This window comes from Heloderma suspectum, chromosome 2, assembly GCF_057233095.1.
Source record: "Heloderma suspectum isolate Gila_16-S chromosome 2, 16-S_ref, whole genome shotgun sequence".
NCBI classification, from domain to species: Eukaryota; Metazoa; Chordata; class Lepidosauria; order Squamata; family Helodermatidae; genus Heloderma; species Heloderma suspectum.
In genome coordinates this window covers 92,395,265-92,414,180 of record NC_139459.1, presented here as the reverse complement: position 1 = coordinate 92,414,180, position 18,916 = coordinate 92,395,265, and the positions used below count along the sequence as shown (strand labels likewise).

General features: G+C 41.3%; 1 protein-coding gene across 5 annotated transcripts in view; it reads left to right on the top strand.

Moving 5' to 3' along the window:
- Nucleotides 1-18,916, top strand: part of DAPK1 (death associated protein kinase 1) — a 105,814-nt gene that overhangs the window by 24,979 nt on the left and 61,919 nt on the right. For 2 of the 5 annotated variants that reach the window (XR_014787744.1, XM_084834145.1), the window contains exon 3: nucleotides 15,822-16,043. The exons of 1 other annotated variant lie outside the window; for it this stretch is intronic. Coding sequence is in view for 3 of the 4 variants with exons in the window: in XM_084834145.1 (XP_084690271.1) it covers nucleotides 15,822-16,043 (222 nt within the window). In the remaining variant the exon portion in view is untranslated. Of the gene's footprint in view, nucleotides 1-6,692; nucleotides 6,831-8,973; nucleotides 9,048-15,821; nucleotides 16,044-18,916 lie in introns of those variants that run through there. 2 more of the 5 variants (XM_084834147.1, XM_084834149.1) reach the window with 2 other exon arrangements.

The window sequence follows — 18,916 nt, the reverse complement described above, 5'->3', positions numbered from 1 at the left end:
CTTATCCAGGGCCATATGCCCTGCCAGGGACAGTCTACAAATCTTGGGAAACGTTCAGAACTTTTGGGGGCGAATGGGGAACATTTGGGATTTTTTGCAATTTCTTTCCTCTTACATTGGCTTCTGACAGCCAGCGTTGGAGGGTTGTTGCATGCTGTTGCCTTGCCTTGAAGATAAAATCTCAGATATTAGATTTCTCTTCCATTTCCTTAAAAAAGTGACACACAGCAAAGAGGAATCAAACATGAATGTCTCCTCCCTGCCTGGGGCAAAAGTAAAAAAAAAAAAACCCTCTTCCATCCATTTACAATGAGACTAAGTATGTGTGATGGGCTTCCAGAAAGAGAACACAGAGGACACTGTAATAGCAACTAAGACAAGGGAGAAACAAGTTCTCAAGAAAGTGCCAATCAGACTCAAATAAACATAACACTTAGAAGTTGGCTGATAGCCATCAGCACAATGCTGTCATTGAATGTTTATGTGAGATCTATGTATCATATGTATATATCATAATTTACCTATATATCAGAATAAAGATGTCTGGAATGCTGTTTTTATTCACTAGGTTTTTACTTGTGGCTTGCAATGATGATGTTGCACACTTAGTGGGCAGTAGTGAAGGTTAAAAACTGATTTGATAACCATCATATGCCCCAGTTCAGATTTAATGGCAAGCTATGGGTCTGACCCTGATGCTGGGAAAGACTGAAGGCAAAAGGAAAAGGGGACGGCAGAGGATGAGATGGCTAGATAGCATCACGGATGCAATGAATATGAACTTGAGCATGCTCCGGGAGAGAGCGCAGGACAGGAAGGCCTGGCGTGCTATGGTCCATGGGGTCACGAAGAGTCGGACACGACTGAACGACTGAACAACAACAACAACATGGGTCTGCAAACCAGGAAAGAGAGGAGCGAAACTGCATCTAGCTAGGAGAAACATTACTAATCCTCCAAACCTTGCTTTGACAAAATAGGAATATGTCTGAATTGGTCTTAAGAGACTAGATACTATGCATTTTGATAGGCTAACCAGTGGTTGCATTGGATACCTTCATAGCCAGAGTGGGGAAACTATAGTCTCCCAGATGATGTTGGATGACAACTCATCGTCCTTGATTATTGGCCATGCTTGCTGGGGCTGATGGGAGTTGGAGTCCAAGAACATCTGGAAGGCCACAAGTTCCTGACCCTTGTTTTATAGTATAAAATAAATAACATAAGTTTATGTTTAAAATAACATTCAGATCTTTGCTTCCTTTTTTTTTCTTCAAAGAGTGAATTTATCCTTCCAATGGACGTAGCCTGTTCCAAAAACCCATTCCACAAACTTTAGGATTACTAACTATTCTGTATTTAGGCTACAATCCAATGCTTCCTTACGTGAGAATAACCCCCATTGAACTTAATGGGACTTAACTTTTAAATTCTGAGTAGACATGTATAGGATTGTGCTGTTAATTTCTGGCAGAGGGAACAAAAATTGCTATTGGCTCCTTCCACATCAGGATTAATTAAGGTGTATTGTGCTGTGTTGACTTTCTCAGTTTACCTTCTCATCTGGATCCAGTTGCCCAGCAAATCATTTATAGCATTGTGTTATAGAAGGGAATGGGGGATAGCCCTACATTCTCTTAAAATTCTGTACATAACTTTCTTAGTGCAAAGGCGATCATTCTAGTCCTTAACTACATAGAACTCTGCTGTCTATAATTTCATCTGCTGCCAAGTCCCCCTCCTTGCTCCAATCGCAGCCCTGGTCGCGTTCAGAGCTTTTTAAAAAATGAAAATTGTGCCCTGACATTTGTGCAAAGCAGGACTTATATATATTATTTTTTCAGCCCCAGGAATGTGTGTAAATGTCTTTGTGGTTTTTTTTTTAATTGGTCTGTTTTTTGCAATTATGGAGGTGCGCAATTGCAGCTGTCAAACTATATATAATCTTGCCTTGTTTGTTGCCTTGTATGTTTCAGCTGTAAAGGGGAACAAAGTGTACTAGGAAACATACAAGGTAATTGACCAAATAGGGCTGCATATACACCAGTTTGACAGCCTCTGACAGCTGACAGGGGCGGGGGGGGGGGGGAACACACCAGATTAGCGAGTTAAGCAACTGTGCAAGAGAAAGGTAAGTGAAATTACTTAATTATCTATTAAAGTACCTCAGGTAACAATTTAAAATTGATGAGTAGCAGCTGAAGCCCACCAGATCAGCCCCTTAGCAAAGCTATCCTTAAGTTTTAAAGTGTGGGATTTACCGTTGGGGGTAAGGACTTGAAAGGTGTGGGAAAGTGCTCAACCCTACCCACTTAGCAAGGAGATCCCCAGAATTTAAAATGTTGCCCAACCCTTGGGGGTGCCCTTCTCACAGTCTACCTGTCCTTGAATTGGCAACAAGTCTTTTTCATAGAAAAGTGCATGCCACCCCCTTTTGCACTCCCACTCGCAGTAACTACATCTAGTTTGACAGCTATCAAAAAAGGGGGTGGACTTTTCTATGAAAGAATTGCTGGGAACTCAAGCAAGTAGGGATTTGAAGCAGAGCACCCCCAAGATTCAAGGCAAGCCTTTGAACCCTGGGGATAACCTTGCTAAGGGAGTGATCTACACCACATTTCCTCACCTGTCAGCGGCTGTCAAACCGAGCTGTCCGAGTGCGAGAAGCCCCAGTGACGAAGCATCGGCAAACAAGCGAGTTAAGCAACTGTGCAAGGGAAAGGTAAGTGACATTACTTCATTATCTATTAAAGTACCTCAGGTGACAATTTAAAATTGATAAATAGCAGCTGAAGCCCAAACAAGAGCACAACTAAATCCCAGAGGGTTAACCCCTTACAAACTTAAAAAAGAGAGGTAAATATCAGGGGGAATCCAGCAAAAGCTTACAGGTCTTGCATTGTCAAAGACCACTGAGTGGTTGAAAAGAACCTCAGCTGCATATTTTAAACTCACACCAAGCTTAAAAAGGGGGAATAAGAGTCTGCTTAAAGCCGGAAAAAGTGCAGGGTAGCTTCAGACTGGGCTCAGGTTAGGCTCAGGCTTTAGGCCTTAAAGAGCAGTTCACCAAATAAAGTAAGTTTAAGGGTTTCAGCTTATCATTTAAGTTTTTAAAAGTACACATAAAAAGGATCCAGACCTTACAAGCCACAGCCTTCCCAAATCACCTACCTTTTGTCTGCTGTCCCCTCCAACAACCCATTGAATAGAGGATCTCCACTCAATAGGTGTCCCATTCACTACTGTTAATAGTTCTCCTTCCTAAATAGGAATCACCATTTCCTATGGGGCCAACTGACCTACATTCCCAGCCACTGAAAGCCAGTGCTGATCAGGAGTGTTCACACAGCCCCTCTTGCTTTTCAAAAGAGGCTCTGCAATCAGATTCACTGCAGGAGCAGTTGGGCCTACCTATATAAGGAGGCATGCTTGCAAGGGAACCAGCTCTCCAAGCATGAAGTGCCCCAGTGACGAAGCATCAGCAAACAAGCAAGTTAAGTGACTGTGCGAGTTTAGCAACAGGGTGAGGAAGCCAGGGCAGGGAACTCTTCCCTCCCTACTCCGTACTCACAGTAACTAACTAAATAATTTTCCCAACTTCTCATAGTAAACAACTAAGTTTTCCAGGGAAAACACACCCAAATAAAAAACATTTACGAAGGTAGAAAGCTAGCAGGAGGGTGGGGGCTATCCAGTATATTGCATTGACTGCCACATGTACGACTATCTACCTGCTGGAGGGAAGTTGTGGGTGTGTGCTCAGTGTAATGAGCTCTTGGCACTCAGGGAACAAGTTCATTCCTTTGAGGCCAAGGCTGCTGACCTGGAGAAGCTAAGAAAGGCAGAGAGGTTGGTGGATGAGACATGCAGGGACCTATTAGCTGTATCCCACTCCCAGGGTGACAGCTCCTCTACTGTCATGGAGAATGCAGGTCTTGGGGAAGGAGGGCATCATTATGAAGAAGAGAGAAACAGTCCTTTAGAAGGGATCCATTACTCAGAAGATGAACAAATATCGTCTCGCACTGAGGATGTGCCTCCAAGGGGAGGGGGGCTCGTGGTACTGGGAGATTCAATCATTAGACACACAGACAGCTGGGTTTGTGATGGGCGTGTAGACCGCATGGTAAATTGCCTGCCTGGTGCAAATGTTGAGGATATCACGCTCCATCTAGATAGCCTGGTAGATAGCGCTGGGGTGGAGTCAGTGGTCGTGGTCTATGTTGGTATCAATGATGTGAGGAAATGTAGTCCTGAGGTCCTGGAAGGCAAATTTAGGTTGCTAGGTGGGAGGTTGAAATCCAGGACCACCAAGGTGGCTTTCTCTGGAATGCTACCTGTTCCACATGCAGGACCAGCTAGACAGGCAAAGCTGAGGAGTCTCAATGCATGGATGAGACAGTGGTGCAGGGAGGAGGGGTTCAGATGTGTTAGGCACTGGGGAACGTTTTGGGACAAGCCAGACCTGTACAAGAGGGATGGGTTCCACTTGAACTAAAATGGAACCAGACTGCTGGTGCTAACATAAAAAGGGTGGCAGTCTGGAACCAGACTGCTGGTGCTAACATAAAAAGGGTGGCAGATAGATAGAGCATATCGCTAACAACATCAAGGCCAACAGTAAAGAGTTCTTTAAATATATCAGAAGCAGAAAACCAGCTAGGGAGCCAGTTGGACCATTGGATGACAATGGAGTCAAAGGAGTACTGAAGGAGGACAAGGAGATTGCAGAGAAGCTGAATGAATTCTTTTCATCTGTCTTCACTGCAGAACATATAGACAGATACCTGTACCTGAACTGATGTTTTCAGGAAGGGAAACAAGAGGAACTGAGGCAAATAGTGGTGACAAAAGATGAAGTTCTCAACCTTATTGATAAATTGAAAGCAAATAAATCACCGGCCTAGATGGTATCAATCCTAAAGTTCTCAAAGATCTCAAATATGAAATTGCTGATATTCTGACCAACATATGCAACATGTCCCTAAGATCAGCCTCTATGCCAGAGGACAGGAAAATGGCCAATGTAACACCAATTTTCAAAAAGGGATCGAGGGAAATTACAGGCCAGTTAGCTTAACGTCTGTTCTGGGTAAATTGGTTGAAGGCATTAGTAGGCATATAGAAGGACAAGCCCTAATGAAAAAGAATCAACACAGGTTCGCACAGGTAAGTCCTATCTCACTAATCTTCTTTGACAGTGTCAATAAACATGTAGACAGGGGTGATCCAGCAGACATTGTTTACTTGGACTTCCAAAAGGCTTTTGACAAAGTCCCTCGCCAAAGACTCCTGAGCAAACTTAGCAGTCATGGAATAAGAGGACAGGTCCTCTTATGGATCAGTAACTGGTTAAAGAACAGAAAGCAGAGAGTAGAAATAAATGGTAAATTCTCCCAATGAAGGGAAGTAAATAGTGGGGTCCCACAGGGTTCTGTATTAGGACCAATGCTTTTCAACCTGTTCATAAATGATCTGGAATTAGGAATGAGCAGTGAAGTAGCCAAGTTTACCAATGATACCAAATTATTTAGGGTGGTTAAAACAAAAAGGGATTGTGAAGCGCTCCAAAAGGATCTCTCCAAACTGGGAGAATGGGCATCTAAATGGCAAATTTGGTTCAGTGTAAGCAAGTGTAGAGTGATGCATGTTTGGGGAAAAAATCCCAACTTCAAGTATAGCCTGATGAAATCTGAGCTAGCTTCAGTACCTGAGGCAGTGAACCTATGTATACCAGTTGCTGGGGAACATGGGTGGCAGGGTGATGTTGCGCTTGTGCCCTGCTTATGGGTTCCTGGTTGACAGCTGGTTGGCCACTGTGTGAACAGAATGCTGGACTAGATGGACTCTTGGTCTGATCCAGCATGGCTCTTCTTATGTTCTTAGCCAGCCTTTATACAGTCTAGTCTTGCCTGTTACTTTGTTTGACAGCTCAAACATACAAGGTTCCAGGCAAGGCAAGCCTGTATGTATTTTGACAGTTGAAGTTACACACTTGATTCCCCAGGGCTGGAAAAATGCTGAAAAATATATTTCGGCCCCTTTGTGCACGAATAAAAGGAAAGGCGGGGGGAAGGTTCCAACTGCAACTGGGTCGCAGTTGGCATGGGGACGGGGGTCTTGGCAGAAGACAAGACAGGTTCTGCCACCAAGTCCCCTGAGATATTGGGCAGCGCTTGCTAGAGGACTGGGAGGGGGCGAACAATCCACAGTGAGCAATCCTGTCGGGCTCACTGTGCATTGTTCCAACGACAACTTGCAGTGCATATTCTGCAGTGCGGGTTGTCATGTTGTTCAAAGTTAGTACCTTATGTACGCCATATAATGGCTATTTCCAGGCAAGTACCTGGCAGTGCTAAATATGGCCCAGTAGATCCAGTGTTTGGGGAATTTTGTATCATTTGCAGATTTTTATAGGCATACCTTCTATTTCTTTATCAAAGCCATTAATCATCTTGAGCAGCATTGGACTTAGGACAGACTCTTTTGCCACGCAGCTTATTAGCCTATTGTAATAATGGGACATTAAATACAATTTGGGCGTGGCATTCCAACCATAGTTTGTATAAGGCAGCTGCCAAAAAGTTCAAAATCCATTGAAATAAATATTGGATGGCTCAGAATATTGTTTTCAATTGTAATATAAACAATTTCAGTAGGCATTCATTTCCTTTTCCTCACATTTTATGCAGGTGTTGTTCTTTGGTTCATCACCATCAAATACATTGTAATTGTACCTTGATAATTTGTTTCCTGGTAAAGCCGCAATCAAATTTGCCTTCAGTCAGACTTACTACACCATTTTAGCTTGGCATGCCTTGTGGTGAAAGGTAAGATGAGACCAGTTGTGTTATCATCATCTATCATTTCAGTGCAGTAGAGGCAAACAGCATATAATGAGATTAGTCAAATGGCCTATTTCTGTACAGACTTATGAGCTAAACAATGGATGAAGTCTAATAATTGCTTAATTTATTTTAGATTTTTTATTTAATGCACACAAAGTGTGTTTGTTCGTGTGTGTTTTGGGCACGTACCCTAGTTCTGCTGATATAAAAGTGAAGGTAGACTGTTATTAGCCAATCCATTTTAAATTGAAATCTTTAAACAAATTTGGTTTGTTACTCGTCCACTATAGGGGTGTAAAAGTATCCACCTCCATATGTACGTCCGGTACATGGAGGGGTAATTGGGTTTGTGCCCATTGGCTCAGTCCCCAACTCCTATGTGTTCAGCATGGCATTTGAAAGGAGACCCTGTACACATGCAACTGTGCATAAGCAGTTCATGTATTTGGGAACTCCAATCATGCAATGTTCTCGATCAGTTGGAGAGCCTATGCCCATACAGCTGTAGGTACCTAGATGCCTGTTTTGGAAGTCACATTGAATTAATTGACATCGGGGGTGGGACCAATAGGCATGGACCTGCTCCCCTCTCCACATGTTGGATGCACTCAAGAAAAGGGTTATTTGAACACTTCTTATAACTTAGGGGAAAAACTCTATTGTTTCTGGTGATAGCTTTTGTTGGTGGGAATTTGAGGTGGTCTTTTGTTAGTACCCTGGAACGCTCCATTTCATTGTTAAGTAAGCTTCTAGCTTTCATGTTTTGTAGATTGTTTCTAACTGATGGCCTGCAATCTGAAATAAGGAGCCAGCAAAAAGGTCATCCAAATTTGCTTTTCTCAGCTTGCATAATCTAAAGACAGTATATTTTGATTTTTGTAAATCTGATGTTAATACTTTGAGCATAATTAGACAGCTCTTGTAAGATATCCATTCATCTAAGCTTGGCAGCTGTCAAATTGATGGAGATTATATGCAAACTGGAGTTGAATAGCGACCTGTAAATTTTAGTTGGCTTTGGTAGCCAGCCATTAATTGTGGTTGTTCCTGAGTCCTCGGATATATGCAAAGGATTTAGGAGAGATCCTTGGTCAGATTTTAATTTTGTATTCAGCTTTAAAGCCACTTAGAGGCAGCAAGAGAGATTCTTACTGCTTTTGGGAGACTCCTCACTTTGCATCAGCCTTAGAATTACCATTCTTGTGAGTTCTGTGCATGTCAGAGAAAGTAAAAGTAAACAAATAAGTGTGTTCATTTGTTTATCCAGGGACTTGTTTGTTTTGGCTCTCCTATTCGCCATAAGCTTAAGGTAGCTTCCAATGGTAACATCAATATAAAAAGCAACAACTGTAAAACAACAAATGAAATTCCACAGTTTAACAAGCCTGTACCCAATTTGCCTAAACTGCACTGAATGTCACTGATTTTCATCAGCAAACTACATAAAAAAAATGTCTCAGTGGCCTTCCAGATTGCACAACAGAATCCCATGCATTTAAATGCATTTGTATATCCCATGTATTTAACATGGGAATGTTTTTGGTTTTTTAGGATAATGTTTTATATGTTTTCGTATTAGCTTTTAAGTGTGTTGTAATTTATAGCCTTGGGGATTGGGAGACATTCAAATTCCAGTAAATTAATTCTGAGATTATGGCACATCCCTTAACACTTTTACCACACCTTTCATACACCCTACTCAAACTGAGAATTATCCAACAATTTTCATACTTAATTACTTTGTTGTGCCAAACATTCCTGCGGTTTCATAAGCCAAAGCTGGCTGCTCTTAGTGGAGGCATACCAATTAATCTGTTACTACTTCATGACAGTAGCATACTTTTGACACTTTGTTCAATTCATATATAACACCAAACCATGGTTTGTGCTAACCGCAGTTGCAATCCATAGTTAAGAACCCATGCTATCATGGTTTGAGTTTCTAGGTGTATAGCAAACAAACATTAGGGATGCTGGAGAAATTCAAGACGGACCAAAATGAGCTCGGATTTCTAAGAATCCGACCTGCGGAATCTGCTGCGGAGCAACCCCCTCAGGCCGTGCGGAGTCGGTGGACTTTAGATTTTTTTTTAACTTTCCTGAAATTTACACACATTTATTTGTAGGAAAATATGCAAGTTTCTGCTGAAGAAAAGTTGGATGGAATGGGGGATAGAATGCTAAAAGTTACATACTAAGGTAAATTATGTAAATTCTCATGAAAGAGTGGATTTTACACAGTCTGTACATCCCTAGGTAGAATCCAACTAAAGTCCTACTTAGAGTAGACCCACTGAAATGAATGTGACTTAAATTAGTAATGACTGGCTTAAGTCACATTCATTTCAATGGGTCTACTCCAAGTAGTGTTTTAGTTGGATTCTACCCAGTGGTTTAGAGCTGCTTGTCTGCTTTTATTGTCCGTCTATTCAGCACTTAGCTTCTTAAGTTCACTCATGTCTGCATGGTACAGCAGACCATGCAGACATGACTAAGTGTTGTCTTGTCTGTGGTTTGTGAATTCAGATATCAGCAAACCACAGTTAGCACCAAAAACATATATGATGATACATTAAATCAATAGATCGGTAATGGACTTTTTAGCATTTTTTTTCTTTTTATCTTTCCTAATTTCTAGCTTCCTCTTTTGAAAAGAAAAGACAAATTTTAAAGGGGGGGGAGCCTAAGGGGAGGACCTCCACACAAAACAGCCTAATAGGGGCTGAGCATGTTCAGTGAGCACAGAATGCTCACTGACTGTTAGGAGGCGTGAAATGGAAAACCAGGTGGGAGCGGGAATGTAATGGAGTGCTGAAAAGGAGGACTAAGAAAGAGACACATAGATATAGAAAATGTAGAGAAAAACAGTTTATTGTCTGAACAAGTCATTTCACACTGAGAAATTATTTTAAGTGTCCCTAAGTACAGAAGTGAGAGCTACTTATAGAAATCAGCGGAGAAAAAGGACGTGTTGATGTAGCTGGGATTGCGCACCAGTATGCATACTCCCCCTCTAGCCTCCCCCCAAACCAAACAAAAAATGTAGCAGCAAAGTGAAGAGTTACTGTTATTTCTAACTCTGTTCTTATTTAGTGTGAAACATTTTTTTTAATCCTCTAATTTAAATCCCAAAGCAAGTGCAATTCGTTATCTCCATATTGCAGATTGGAAGGAGTTGTGGATGGAAGAGACTGATGTATGATAGCCCTGCAGTGTAGTCAAGTAAATGCTGTAGGTCAGGCTCTGAGTTTACAAAATCCCTGCAATGTTATCCATTGCTTTTATCCCCACATCGCAGGTTGGGCTGAGATACTAGTATAAGGTAGTTCACTGTCATACCCCTGATGCAAGTCAGAGGATTGTGCTAAGAGAGAGTAGCTTACAACAGCTCTGCAGTGTAGTCCACTGATAATATTACAGGTTAGTGGTGGGGCTGAATCTGGTTAAATTCCCAGTCAAAAATCTCCCATATCTCATAGGTTGCAGCAAAGGTCGATGTACTTAAATTGCTTCCCTGCTTCCAGGCCAAAAAGAGCCAGTGTGGTGTAGTGGCTAGAGTGTTGGACTAGGAGTTGGGAGATCTGGGTTCTAGTCCCCACTTTGCCATGGAAGCTCATTGGGTGACTTTGGGCCAGTCACAGACTCTCAGCCCAATCCACCTCACAGGGTTGTTGTTGTGAGGATAAAATGGAGGAAGAGGATTGTGTAAGCTGCCCTGGGTTCCTTAAGGAGGAAAAAAGGCGGGATATAAATGTAATTAATTCATTCATTCATTCATTCATTCATTCAAGGATTTCATTGCATGTAGAAGGCTCATGCTCCATTGACGTGCATGAAGACTGGTTGCACTTTTGTTTTTTCAGCCCCACTGCTGAATGGATTGATTTATAATCAAGGTGAAAAGCAGAAGTTTTAAAATCATTGATAAAATCAAGTTTCCCCATGATGCTTATTCATAAACAGTGGTGCAAATCCGACCACTAAACCATATTCATTTACAATTAAAAGCAATATTGTTTACACTGCTGGTTCATTTTTACAAGCAGGCTGTCACACTATATACATTGTACATGCTTTCCTTCTTTACAGAGGTAACATCTTTAAAATATTTCCATATATTGTACTTCCTATGACCAACTACCATGACAATTTGTGAGGTTCAGCATGTGAATTTAGGAACCTGTATGCTAGACAATCTTGGCTTCTGTTCCCTTTCCAGAGTTGTTCCTTACTGCTTCACTCTGCCTTGGCCCAGCTCACCCTTGCAAAAAAAGTAGAAAACGAAAATGAAACACCCATGACTGATAGGCAGAAGTAAGGTCTGAAAGTTACTGTGTTAACTAGAGCAGTTTTATTTTTATTGGTGAATACCCATGTATGGTTAGGTAGAATGGTAAATGTTCGTATTTGAGAAATGATAACATTGGTTCTTAGTTTACATAGCAAAAACACACATGTACACACATACATGCCAGGGATATGCTGCAATATGTGAGACCCTGCTTGTAAAAACTAATAGCAATGGTCTTTTAAAATCAGTGTGATTCTGATTAGCTTTTCTGTAAAAAGAAGGAAGTCAGACTGTCACTGGAGCTATTCTTGCCCATGTTATTGCTAATTAGTGGTACTTATGTGTGCATCCTATCCATACAGGGGGTTTGTATGGATAAGATGCACAATAACAGTGCTAGGATGCAGAGCACTTTCAGATAAATCTGTGAATTGTTTCCTCGCCTTCTCTCTCTTTCCCCCCATCCCCTTCCCTGTAGAAGCTTATGATTTCCTGGGCTGAATACTAAAACTGACAGCTAAATTTCTGATAACAGGATAACTGGTCAAAAAGATGCTGAAAAATCATTAGACACAAAACACTTTCATAGATTGATGCCAAGCACCATGAACAGAGTAGATTTAGAGTAGCAATTATCCTCTGGTTTGAAGAGAATTACAGGATCACAAAACAAATTACTGTTATTAAAAGAGGGCACTTGTTCTTGCAAAGTGTTGTCATTGTATTTCTCTCAGTCTTAAACTGATCTTGCCCCACGGGAGGAATTATATATGCTTGTTAATGTTATTTAAAAAGAATGCTGGCCATTTTTTTGAGTCACTTTTCAGTTCTAAGATAAACCTATGCCAATTAAGGAAAAAACTACTTCCTAAGTTATTCTCACTTGAACTGCTTCTTGGTTTGCAGTACAGGCAGCAGCATAGCAATGAGATGAAAGCACAGTTAACATATCATTAATTTTTTGCAAAATTGCTTTCTGGGCATCTTCCCACAGTTGGGATCTCACCCAGGAAAAAGTTCTCACTTTAGTTTAAAGGTGATCTGGATATGCAGTACTTCAAAACAAGTCTATGGGTTAGTACAGGGATCCCCAATGTTTTCTGGCCTGTGACGCATTTGGAATCCTGACAAAGTGCCATGGGCACTAGTGACAAAATGGCTGTCATGCAGGGGGCATGGCCACTGACAAAATGGCCACCATGGGGTGTGTGGCTACTCACAAATTGGCCACTGTGGGGGTGTGGCTACTCACATAATGGCCACCATGGGGAGGGGTCAGGTCAGAAAGGAGTTAGGTGGGCAAGCAAGTAGGGAAAGGCGCTGCCCCCCCCCATAAAAGGCCTCTGCCGCCATGCACTGCAAAAAAACAAACAAATGGGACTGGGTGGTGCAGCCAGCAAGCCCAGAAATCTAGCACACACAACAAACAAAAATAGCACAGGCATGTGAGTGAGCATGCGGCAAAATCCTTAACTTTGCACGTGCTCCCCACGCGCACCAAACAACATCCACAGTGACACAGCAAACACAAGGCAGGTGGCCATGGGGGCGAATGGGAAATGACCTCATATCACAACTCCAAACACAAAAGCCTGGATGTAAAGCAATGCGGGTAGATAAGCGAATGTGCTGGAAATTCCATTGATAAAAATAAAGGGTTGGAGACCAAGCACCATCCCCCTCCGCCCCAAAAATGCAGATAGGAGGGTGAGCAAGCAGGGAGGAAATGCCCTCCCTTTACCTGTGCTCCCTTCTCAGATGGAAAAGACCCCAGCCCACTCAGTCACATCCCCATACTGCCAGTTTGCATTCAAGGGGAACACATACCTTTCCCTTTCAAAACAGCCACCCACCACTCGTGCCCACTCCTAGCAGGCACAGAATGGGAGTAAGGACACCCGTTTGTAACCTATTACTTTGACCAATCAGAGAGCCAGGAGGCGTGTCAAAATGGCAAGTTGGGGTACATAGACTTAAAAATATAGCGGAACCAGCTTCATAGTCTTAAGAACATAGAGCAGCCAGGGAGTTAACAAGATATGCCTTGTATACATAGAAATCACCATGAGGGTGCAATTAAAGGCCTTGAGGGTGCATCTGCACTCTCAGAAGCCCTGTTGGGAACCCCTGGGTTAGTAAATACATTTTGTTAACATTTCTTACAAAAGAAATCTATGTTAGAAAACAAGCTAACACTGAAAATGCAATTTCAAACGTACATTTAACAGCCATGTATTGTTACTAACATGCGTGCGCAATAAAGAATAGGATATCATTTTAAGAAGTAAGATGTATGAAATATACAGTTTTTAGAACTAATTGTAAATTATGATTGCAATCAAATTAGGATCATAAAGTTATGATGTTCGTAATCCACATCATGTATACTAACTGAAATCTGTGAAGACTTTGAAAAACATACCATAGACTTGAAAATAAAATATGAACTTAGGTTTATGGAATTGACTACAGTGTGTTGTTAAAAGTAACAATGAATTAAAGGCATTTTTAACTATGTTTGTAGAAAGATTCAAAGTGAAGGACCTTTGCCTGAAACAGAAAGGAGCGTACCCCTTCAGATTGCAATGCCTTGGTGAAGAATCAGCAGAGTATGGGCTGCATCTGGCTCACAAGGTCTTTCAGTTCTACCCACTGGCCCCTCCTCCCAAGGTCCACCATGTGTTGAAGGCAATTAGGTTACCAGTCTACCATACGCTGCGCCATAGGCTCTGCTTCAGCACCCACCTCCACCTGTTCTTTGCCACTTCTTCCTCAGCACTTGGGCATTCCTGGAAGCACAGCCATCCTTGGAAGTGCTTTTGCGTTTTCAGGACTGACCAAACAGTGTTGGACATTCTCAGAATACTCTGTACCTCCCTTTTCTTCCAATGTGGTCATGGCCTTGAGAAGTTGCTTGAAGTTCTACTTGATCACATCTAACTACTACAACAAATCAACTAAAACTAACTGAACAGTGAGGACTGTCAGGGGACATGGAGGTAGCCAGGAGAGAGGAAGCCTCTCAGTGATGTTTATTTGTATTTGTTTTATAACCCCATCCCCCACCCCTTAGAAATTACTGAATAGCTAGGACTCTCAGGAGCTATGAGGACTAACTAGGATGATAGGAGCCTGGTAGGAAGATTATTTTTGTTCCAGTGGGGTACATATTTTCTAAATGACAAGTGGGGTAGGATTAGTGCAAAAGCTTGGATGGAGAGAAACTGTATGGATGGGTGAAAGGGGGATTGGGTGGATAGATACACTAAGTGGCTAAATCTTAAGCAGAAATTAAAAAAAACATATTGAAACAACAAGCAACATTATGAACCTTCTTGCACTGAATGCAACACTCACACAAGGGGAATTCCACATTTCAGACTCCCCAAAAGCCTCTCCAGAGGGTCAGGGGACCGCAGTGAAAGGCCTGGGATGTGGTACAGGGGCTGCAATGGAAGGAGAGAATGGGGAAAGAATCTGGTTGCAGAATGTACCTTTGTTCATAAGCAGTCTACTTTTTTCCAAAGCTGACAAGGTGTTTAACTGCTATTTTCCTGCAAACTGCCTCTGCCTGATTTTCAGCAATTCCCGCTTTCCACTGTAGCTTTCTATACCACATTCCAGGTCTTTCCTGAGGGTCTCCTCACCCCCAGGACAGGCATTTTGGGAGGCACAGGGAGCTGAAGAAGTAGGAGGGATGTGAAAACTTTGTTGTGTGAGCGTATTTCCAGTCGTATACTTTGGATACAACTCAGTTGATTATTTTACTTTCATATTATTAGGTCAATCATACTATTATGAGGCTAAGTGGCCACACCTTTTTGTTAGGTATTGAGGTGCCAGTGTATCTAACTATGGCTTCAAATTTGCACCCATGACATAAAATATTTGACTTTAAAAAAAATGCAGTGTTCCCACAGCACTTAAAATACACATCCAAAATGCACAATGTGGTAAGTACCCATCCAGACTTTACTTAAATACTCTACAGATATGTCCTAGTCAATTCCTATATTCCTCCCAAAGTAATTGAGTGGCCTTAATAGCAAATTAGGTTATGCCTGTAACATTTACTATACTGTCTCCATATGAAATTTAATAGGTTACTGATGGTCTTGAAGGCTAAATGGACTAAAAAATATTTCAACTGAGAAGAGCTCTAAAGCACAACACAGCAAAAACTGGGATTATTTTTTTCACATTTGCCCAGTTACTGATTCCTGCTATGTTTGACAATCGTTTTTTCCTGACTAGGGAGTGTGTGTAATGAGAAATAAACATACTAAGTAACCCTGCACCAATTGTGATTTTTATCTCTTCCTTTTAGTTTAAATCTAATTAAAAGGCTTCTGAAGACAGAGGGCTGTTAAGAAAATTTTCATGTTCGTATTTTGTATCTCAGTGTCTGAGGCTGCGCTTTCCCCCCACGTTACTATTAAGGAAATTATTATTTTTGAAACTGTGAATGTATTGGGGGAAGAGCAGTGGTAGAGCACATGTTTCGCATACAGAAGCTCCCAGGGTCATTCCTTGGCATCTTCAATACTAGTTGGACCAATGGCCTGACTTGGCATAAGGCAGCTTCCTATTGTATGTAACAATTCTTGTTCCAGTCAACTGCAAAAATAGAAAATAGGATTTGTAGTATAGCTTTAAATATCCTACCGACTTGTGTTTTTTAGTGGGCAGTTTGCAGTAGTAAGGAAATGCCGTGAGAAGAGCACTGGTGCACAATATGCTGCCAAATTCATCAAGAAACGAAGAACAAAATCCAGTCGTCGGGGAGTGAGTCGAGAAGACATTGAACGAGAAGTGAACATATTAAAAGAAATCCAGCACCCCAACGTGATTACATTGCATGATGTTTATGAAAGTAAAATGGATGTAATCCTTATTCTGGAACTGTAAGTAGTTTTGAAATTACTTGAAAGGCCAGGTTCTGAAATCAGAAATTTCTATTTCTGGGAATGTGGCTTTCTGTTATTGTTGTAAAAACTGTTCGTTGAGCAACTTGTTGAGAGAACCGACTGGAGGGAGGGGAAAAACAATATTATTGGAGTGATTTTTTCAACACTGCAGGTTGACGGCATAGATCTGGCCAGAGACTTGAAGTAGGAAGTGATTGTATTCTGTGAGCAGAGATGTGGTGCAGGGTTGGAAAAGATAATCTAATATGGCCTTCCCCAACCTGCCACTGTCCAGATGTTTTGGACTACAACTCCCATCATTCCCAACCAGCCATGCTGGCTGGCAAATAATGGGAGTTGTAATGCAACACATCTAGGAAATGTCAGGTTGGAAAAGGCTCATCTAACCTATAGCAGATCAATGATTTGAGAGAATGCTGATCTTCGATGAACTGTGGAGAAGCAAGGGAATCAAACTCAGTGGTGAAATGGAAATCCCCATCGTTTTTGTATACATGTGACAAACAGATTTTTCCCTCCTCTGGCTGTCAGTTTCTTGCTTTTTGCTTGCTCAAGGAGCTATAGAGGCCTAGCTAGGCAAAACATAGACAGCCAAATACTCTTTAAGTAAAAGGCTCAAAGGCATTAGGAAGCAACTTGCTCAGGACTGAGGGCTTGCACCATCAATTTTGGAAGCTTGCACCATCAATTTTTTTCAAGCTTAATTCCCACCTAGAAACATGAAGCTGTAATCCTGAGAATTATAACAGTAGCTCAGTGGCCATGTAGGAGAACAGCATGAGACCCATGGGCCTCCTGTTACCCATGACTGATCTCAGTCCTCACATTCTGAAGTGGCTTTTGGTATATCACTTGAATAGCCCTATTAAATGACTGTGTTATGATATCAATGAATAGAATAGAGTGCTTCTAACTTGATCCTTTCTTCTGGCTTAGGTATGTTTTTGTAATTGTTGCTTAACTCCCAGCTTTTTATCATATCGGTTTCTTTTAAAAGTGGGGAAGAAATTGATAACAATAGAAAGGATTTGAGTTTTTTCTTTTATGTTGAAAGAGATACATCCTTTTTAAAAATCAAGTTAGAAGAATCTAAATCAGTTGGATTTAATTATCATGCTGTGTGAGATTCTGTTCTGTTCTGTAAATCTTTTGTAATAAATATGGATACATTAAGTTGCTATTTTTATTCTTATTTATGTCTGACAAAGAATAAAACCTCTTCCCATTCCCACTTCCGCAATCCCTGGCATCTGTTGAATTTTGAACCTACTTTACTTTTAAAACTGCTTTTAAAGACCTTTTTTAGTTTTCCAGGCTTTTTAGTTCTTCGGTTTTGTTTTTAAATGTGTGTTGTTGTTATTTTAGTTCTTTCCCTGCTGTTGGTTTTTTCCTCTGGTTTTATTCTGTTTTAAACTTTTAAAGGTTTTATATAATGTTTCATTATGTTGTATTTTAGGGTTTTAATTTTTGTGAACCACCCAGAAAGCTTTGGCTATTGGGTGGTATAAAATGTAATAAAATTCATGAATGCATACCTCTCATAAAGTTAGAGGTCCCCAACCTTTTTGGGCTGGTGGGCACATTTGGAATATTGAAGTCATAGGGACCATCACAAAAGGGCTGCCATGGGTAAGGCATGCCTATTCATAAAAGCGCTCACTACAGTTACTTGTGAAACTAACATGCACAGGTCTAATAAAACTTGCAGTGCATTTCAAGTTTATAGTCTGACTACTCATGTCAAGTATGTGTGCATACAGCATGAAGTAGTTATGTGGAATTCTGTTGATACTGCTTTCCAGATTCTTAGGACATATTTAATATTAAGCCATTTGTTCTTTTCATATTAATGGTTAGTCATTAGATATCTTGGCTGCTATTCTGTCTCTAGAGTCCCATTGATTTCAGTAGGAATGTCTGTAATTGAAAGAATGTTCTTGGATTGGTCATCAAGGAAAATACCTGGAATAGTCTATTAATCGAGGCCAGGTTGTTTTTGCTGTCAATTTCCTTCCTTTTCCTCCTCAAGGTTCAGTACCAGGAGTAGCTGTCCTGGAGAATAGTGTTCAAATAGACGTTCCTGGTGGCTAGCTTTACACACTCAGATTAGCAGTAGGGTTCACCTGGCTCTGGCAGGCTACATTCTCCTTCCTTAGAAGAGTGTAGGAACTGAGCTCTTGCAAAACTTACATCAGCTTGGTGTAGAAACCAGCACTTGTAAGCTGTTCACTAACTCTCTTAGTAAAGAGGTTGGCAATTCTCTCAATTACTTTTGTTCACAGCCTCTGGGACCCCTCTGTGCTGGATACAGTTGCTTTTTCAGCCCCATGCATGTTCAGTCCTCAATGATGTGTTCAATCCTGCCCCATCACTAATGCATTTTCCCATTTGTGTTTGTTTCATAACCCCCATTGCTGACAATTCCAAAGTGAAGGGTGGCACAATTAGACAGCTGCTCTTGTGGGCTGCTGATGTCTGTAGGCCACCATCATTTGGTATAGGCACCTGGTAGTGGTGGTGTCTATAGCCATTTGGGGAGATGTGTCCTATTGATTCATGGTGCCCAAGGCTGCTTGGAGTTAATGGCAGCAATTGAAAAGCCTCTACTGGTTCAGTGTCCTTTCCTCTCCCTCCACCCCTTACAAACAAAAGCAATTTAGTCAGTCAAATAATTTCATCCATTCAATCAATCTATTCCTATTCCCTCTTTCCGCCTACTTCCCACCCTTTAAAAATCCATTTGAAATGAATATTTCTCTGAATGCTTCATACAAGTGGTTGATTAAAATGTTTATTTATTTCTGTGTTACATTTCTAAACTGCCCAATAGCTGAAGCAATCTGGGTGGT